We start from the raw sequence: 6,000 nt of genomic DNA on the forward strand, positions 1-6,000 counted from the left end.
AAGGAACTTTGCCCGGGGCCTCGGTGGTAGAGACAAGGACCGAGATGGACATGATCGGGCCCGGACGGGCTCTCCGAGTCCAGCCTCTGCTGCCCTGGGAGGAGCGGGCAGTGTCCCCACTGCAGGAGGTCTGAGCCGACTTGGTGGCCCCGGACTGCCAGTCCCGGAGACCCTGCACCTCCTCTGTGAGCAGGAGAAGCCAAGTCCTGTGCACTGTTGCCAGAACTACTGGGGACCTTCGACAAGACCCCCCTCCCCGGCTCCGGGCCTGTTTCCCCACCTGCCCACCCACTGGACAAGAGCGCTCCCTCCCGTGGTCCCCAGGGGGTGGCCACAAGGGATGGCTTATTCCGGAGCGGGCCCCTGCTGGGTGGCCCAGGGCCGCGGTACCCGGATAGAGGGGCTTCCACTGGTGCGTGCGCCCGTTGTACACGCGGGAGTTGAAGGAGATGCACTGCTCCTCGCGGAAGCTCCTCCCGTCCGGCGGACACTCCTGGGAAGCAAGAGACAGGGAGGGAGGCTCCAGGAGGAACTCGGCCCGACAAAGGCATTTTTGTCCAGGCTGAGCAGGAAGTGGCTGCAGCCGGCACGGCCGTGCCAGGGCCAAGGCCCGCGGGGTGGCCTCTCCTCCCCGCTCTCAATCTGTCAGGCTCTCTGGAAGGAGGGCGGGGGCACCAGGCCTCCAGGCCCCCGTGTGCTGGCCCTCCCGCTGCTGCGGGCCAGATCCCTTCAGCCCCCCCACCCTGGGCGTCTCCCCTGCTGCCCATGGAGCTGCAGGGACACCAGTCTGGCCTGTGCTCACCCTGCCTCCTGGGGAAAGGGGCCCATCTGCATGTCTGCAGCCACAGCCACAGGGCCTGGGACACGGGGGTTGACTGAATGGGCTTGACTTCGTGGAAGAGGAGCCCGAGGGGGCCAGAAGCCCAACCAGCTGAGTGTCCCTGCCGAGCTCGAGTCTGGAGGGCAGCTGACCCACGAGGTCGACCCAGAAGCGGGGCTGCTCACTCCCTCCAGCCCACGACCCCTGACACGTGCACACAGACACAAGGACACACACGGTCATCTCTCTGCCCCCTTCCCCACGCTGCTTGGGGGTGTGGGGTTCAGACCGGCTCAGGTCTCATCGTCGAGAAGTGCCCGGAGGCCAAGCCAGAGTGGTTGCCTCCAGCCTGCCCAGCCCGGCCACCTTGCTGCAGAGTGAGGTTAATAGACAAGGCTTGGGGGCTGAGTGCGTGGGTGTGGAGGGGGCACGCGGGGGCTGCAGCTGGAACGAGGCTGCCTGTGACGTCAAGTCTCCCCGGGAGCACGGTTCACCCTAGGTGCGGGGGGCACAGGTGGCCAGAGACCCCAAACCCTGAGGTCACATGAGACCTCTGCCAGCAGAAGTGGGTCCTTCCCGCTCAGCTGCCCACAGCCCATGGCAGGCACCAGGGACTTGATTTGAGGCAGGGAGCGGGATTCTGAGCCTGGGGGTCCCTATCCCCCCTTCTGTTCATCGGGATGCAAGGGGCAGGCCCAGGACAGAGTGTCCCGAGGCTGGGGCCGCCGGGAGGCCGCCTGGAGCCCTGCCCGGGACGGGGTGGGGAGGGTCCGGCCCGGCCGGCCTCACCTGCACTCTGCACAGCTGGTACCTCTTGGACGTGCCCGTGCAGGTCCGGTTCCCAGCGCCCGTGACGGATGTCTTCCTGGTGGGAGGGCCGGGCTGTGAGCTCAGGTCAGGAGTGGCCGGCTGCCGTCCTGCCCCTGCTCCCAGCCCTGCTCTGACCGAGGCCTCGTCCCTCCCCACTCCATCCCTGCTGCTCCAGCAGAGCCCGCCGCTGTCACAGGCACCCGCACAGTTTCAGGGGGGTTCTCAGCCTCTTCCTGGGGGAGGGGCGAGGTCCCGTTCACCTCTGAATCCTCAGCACACAGCGCAAGGTCTTAGGCCACAGAATTAGTGATGGCAGAACAGCTTTCACCCTCTGCTAAAATGCGCACACACATTGTCTCGCATTCTCAGAAACGTCAGGTGGGCTCGAGCACAATCTCCACTCCACAAAGAGAAAACTGATACTCAGAGAGGTTAAGTGACTTCCCCAAGGTCACACAGCTAGGAAGTTGCAGAGGCAAGATGTGAACGCAGGTCTGGCCAGCGGTAGCCACTGCACCATAGGCTTACCCCGTGTTTATTCAACTCGGGTCTTCAGGAGAGGTCAGGGCGGGCCTGACCACTCCCTGAAAGAGCCCTAAACGGGGTCCTCTTTCCCCAGTGCCACAGAGTGGGATGAACCCCAGGATCCTCTTGCCTGGGACCCAACAGAAGCCGCGTCCCCAGTGGAGGCCAATGAAGACTGACCGGCTCAGCTGGTCTCTGCAGCCTCAACCTGAAGACCGCTTTCCACCCAAGCCCCCCACCCAGCAGCTGCTGCTCGCCTCCCCGTCCCCCTCTGCAGTCCGGGCGGCCAGCCCCACGGGGCCCCGCTCTCACACCAGCACCTCTGCTGTAGGCAGTGCCGCTCCTGGGACGTCACCCCGGCCCCGCAGCTGCGGGAACACGCCGTCCACTTGGTCCACTCTCCCCACCAGTAGGCGGTGGCATCAGGGCCCACCTCCAGGCTGTTGGACGTTGGGCTGTTGTCCTGGGTGAGAGGCCCCACGACGGTTAAAAGGAGGCTGGAGCACCTGGCCAGACGGGCCCGCCGACCCCGTACCCTGGACGGGAGGACACAGCCCCCTGGGTGGGTTGCTCGAAGCCCCGGCTCAGACCTCCAGCGGGGTCTCCGAAGGACCTCCCAGGGAGCCGAGGGCCTCAGGTGCTGCCTGATCTTGAGATCTGGAACCTTCTGGGGGCTTGGCGGGATCCTGACACCAAACCTAACCATCCTTTCTCGCTCCCAAACGGCCTGGGGGTGCCCAGCCTGGGTTCTGCAGGACCCAAACCCACCTGTATACAAGCTACACCCCGGGCCTTCGCGCTGAAGGGGAGCCCTGAGTCCCTGCAACCCCCTCCTGCCACACCAGCAAGGACACCGGCGTGGCCAGAGCCCCCCACCCCACCCAGGGGCTGGCCTGACCGGTGTGGAAGGCGTGCTCCTGGGAGTGGAGGGGCCCCTGGGTAGTGGGCGCTCCAGGTCCCCCGGGCCTCTGCCCCACATCTTGCCATGCGGCTCTCAGCGTCAGCCCATCTGGGTGAGGGCCTGTGCTCCCCACTCACCGTGGTCCCCGTGGACGACGCGCTCCTAGTCACTAGGGCCATAGCCAGCAGGGACCAGGCCCAGCGTGAAGGCTGCCATCTGCCCTCCATCCTAGGAAGCAAGGCCACAGTCACTGCCAGGCCAGGCCCAGCTCCCCTTGCAGGCGGCCAGAGTCTGCTTTGGGGGAAAAATCCCCCGGAGGCCCACCCAGTGAGGCCTGAGATTATCTGGGATCTGTTGGTAGTGGCTGCCTGCCAGCCCTGTTGGGTGGGTTCCGTGAGTGATTAGAGATGCCTGCCATGGGCTTGAGACCGTAGGGTGGTGGTGTGCGTGCTAAGCCCTTTCCACTGGATCTGAGGGCATTTGGGGACATGGGCCAAGCTTTGCCTCGGAACACCTGAGCTCCTTGGAAGATGCCTGGGGAGAAACCCAGGGACACAGATAGACCCAGGCTTCACCCCCTGGATGAAGGAGCTAAGGATCAATCTATTACCTTGGCCGCTGGACCTGGCCCAAGCAAGAGCACCCTGGGATTTTTGTCTGCTCAGCACTTGCTGATCTACATGGGAGAACAATCCTTCCCACCAGCCATGTGGAGCTGCTGGAGCGGGTGTGGGTGCACGGACTCTGCCAGGCCCTCCCTGGACACACTTGCTCCCTGCCTCGGAGGGACCCCAGCCTGCACAGAGCCCAGGCACCTCTGTCCCCTCCCTCCCAAAAGAAGACATGCAGCTTGCACCTCCAGGGAGCTGGAGTGAGGGTGGCCCAGGGCCACGCTGGGGCTGTCCCCTTCCCGAGAAGTCCAGCACCCCCAGCCCAAAACACGACTTGATCTCCCTGCTATGGTTTAGTCACTCAGTCGTGTCCGACTCTTTGCGACCCCATGGACTGTAGCCCGCCAGGCTCCTCTGTCCGTGGGATTTCCCTGGCAAGAATCCTGGCGTGGGTTGCCATTTCCTTCCCCAGGGGATCTTCCCGAACCAGGGATCGTGCCCGCGTCTCCTGCACTGGCAGAAGGATTCTTCACCATCTGAGCCACCAGGGAAGCCCATACTTGTCCTCCCTGCCAGGGATCAAATGAAGGGCTGCCTCCAGCCTCCTGGGCCCTCGGCCTCCTTTCTCTGCCCCTGAGATGGGAGGACCAGTGGGGGCCTGCAGTGACCTCTGACCAGGGTTTCTCTCAGGTCGAGCGTCACTTGCCAGAGGGTTGGAGGAGTTTCGGAAACCCCCAAGCCCATCCCCCTCTAGCCCGGAACCAGAGAGGGGAGCCAATTCACCCAAAGCCACACAGCCATGTATGTGGCCAACTAGCCCCCAGACCCCAGAGCAAACAGGGATGAGTTCCAGGGAAAGAAGGTAGAAAGCGCCCGCCGCCTGCCAGCCCTGAAAACAGCTCCTCATCTGCCCCTTCCCCTCCCCCACCAAACCCTCACCTCCTCGTAGGCTCAAGCACCTGCAAGCTTCCAGGAGCTACGCCAATGCCAGCCTCGCACCCCAGGAATGTCTCTCTGCCCCAGAAGGGGCAGCTGTCCACCCCAGAGTTCGGAGCTGAGACCTCGAGATCCACAACCCCCCAACCACCTGCCTGCCACCCGGGGGCTGCCCCTCCCCCGCAGGCCCCCACCTGCACCCCCACCGGCCCCCCGCGAGCAGGACCCTCCGTCCGTAGTCCCATTGGCTCGTCTGTGGCCCCGGCTCCTGCCTGCAGGCTGAAGACAGGTGCTGAGCCGGCCGCACACTTGGTTTTCATTAAGGCTCCCAGACAGCCGTGGCCGCAGGCCAGGCCCAGCTCACGCGGGATCCAGCCCTCCCTGGGGTCCAAAAACAGCCACCACCGGCCAGCGGGAGAGGCTTGCCCTGCAAGCGAGGGCTTTGGGCTCAGGGAGGCTAGGAGCTGAGGGCCACCCCCCACCCCTGGGCCGGGCTCAGAGGGTCTGGACCCCCCCCACGAGTCCCTGCTCCTGTTATATAACGGCTCCCCGAGGGGCCAGGGGCTGACCCCCAGGCACTGGGGACCCCACCTCCGTCCTGGGCAGGCGGCCGTGGGAAGGGACGCGAGACGGCAGGGAGGTGGCCTACCTGGCCAGGGCTTGGCAGGGTGTCCTCGCAGGGGAAGGGGCCGCGGCTGCGGGCAGGGAAGCCAGGTGCGCGGTCGCAGGGGAGGCTCGGACGCCGGGGCCGCGGGCTGTGCCTCTCTCCCGTCCTCTCCCCCGCCCCCTCGCCGCCTCCCTCCTCCACTTCAAAGCGCACCCACGAGAGGGGGTTCCCAGGGAGGCGCAGCCCAGCGGCGGCGGCCGGGCGGGCGCGGCGGCCTTTATAGCTGTCAGGCAGACGGGGAGGAACTCACACTTCCCACCAGGCTGCTCCCCCGCCCGCCGCCCCGCCGGCCGGCCCGGCGCACACTTTAACCCGCTCCGCGCCTCTGGAGCACGGCCAGGCCAGCCCAGCTGCCTGCCGCCCGCCGCCGCCGCCGCCGCCGCCGCGAGCGGAGAGGCCGCCGGCCCGGGCCACCACGCGGGACCGCGTGTCTGGGTGTCCAGACAGAGTGGCCACTGGCCCAGGGTCACAGGGGAGCTTGGTGGGGGGGGTGGGCCCCAGGCTCGATCCATTGGATGCCTGTCTCCCTGGGTGGGGGGGGGTGCCGTCTCTGCCCCTCCCCAGAATGGACCCTAGGTGTGCGAGACAGCCATCTGATGGCTGGGGCTTACAGATGGTGAGGCTGCGGTCGGGAGGGGAGACCCAGCTCTGAGGTCACCCAGCCAGGCTTGGAGACGTTTCTCCTGAGCAGCGGAGGGACTGACGGAGACCCAGTGCAGGCCCCAGCCAA

At 66.2% G+C, this 6,000-nt stretch overlaps 1 protein-coding gene across 1 annotated transcript in view; it reads right to left on the bottom strand.

Moving 5' to 3' along the window:
- Positions 1–5,689, bottom strand: part of ADAMTSL2 (ADAMTS like 2) — a 35,522-nt gene extending 29,833 nt beyond the window's left edge. Inside the window, exons 1-5 of the mRNA XM_081587517.1 lie at positions 5,253–5,689; positions 3,194–3,284; positions 2,476–2,618; positions 1,610–1,685; positions 391–493 (exon numbers count right to left, since the gene is read on the bottom strand). Coding sequence (XP_081443643.1) covers positions 391–493; positions 1,610–1,685; positions 2,476–2,618; positions 3,194–3,283 — 412 coding nt within the window. The 5' untranslated portion in view covers position 3,284; positions 5,253–5,689. The remainder of the gene's footprint in view (positions 1–390; positions 494–1,609; positions 1,686–2,475; positions 2,619–3,193; positions 3,285–5,252) is intronic.
- Between the last annotated feature and the right edge of the window lie 311 nt (positions 5,690–6,000).

The sequence above is a fragment of the Giraffa tippelskirchi genome, chromosome 4, assembly GCF_054371585.1.
Source record: "Giraffa tippelskirchi isolate mGirTip1 chromosome 4, T2T-mGirTip1v1.2.pri, whole genome shotgun sequence".
Classification (NCBI taxonomy): Eukaryota; Metazoa; Chordata; class Mammalia; order Artiodactyla; family Giraffidae; genus Giraffa; species Giraffa tippelskirchi.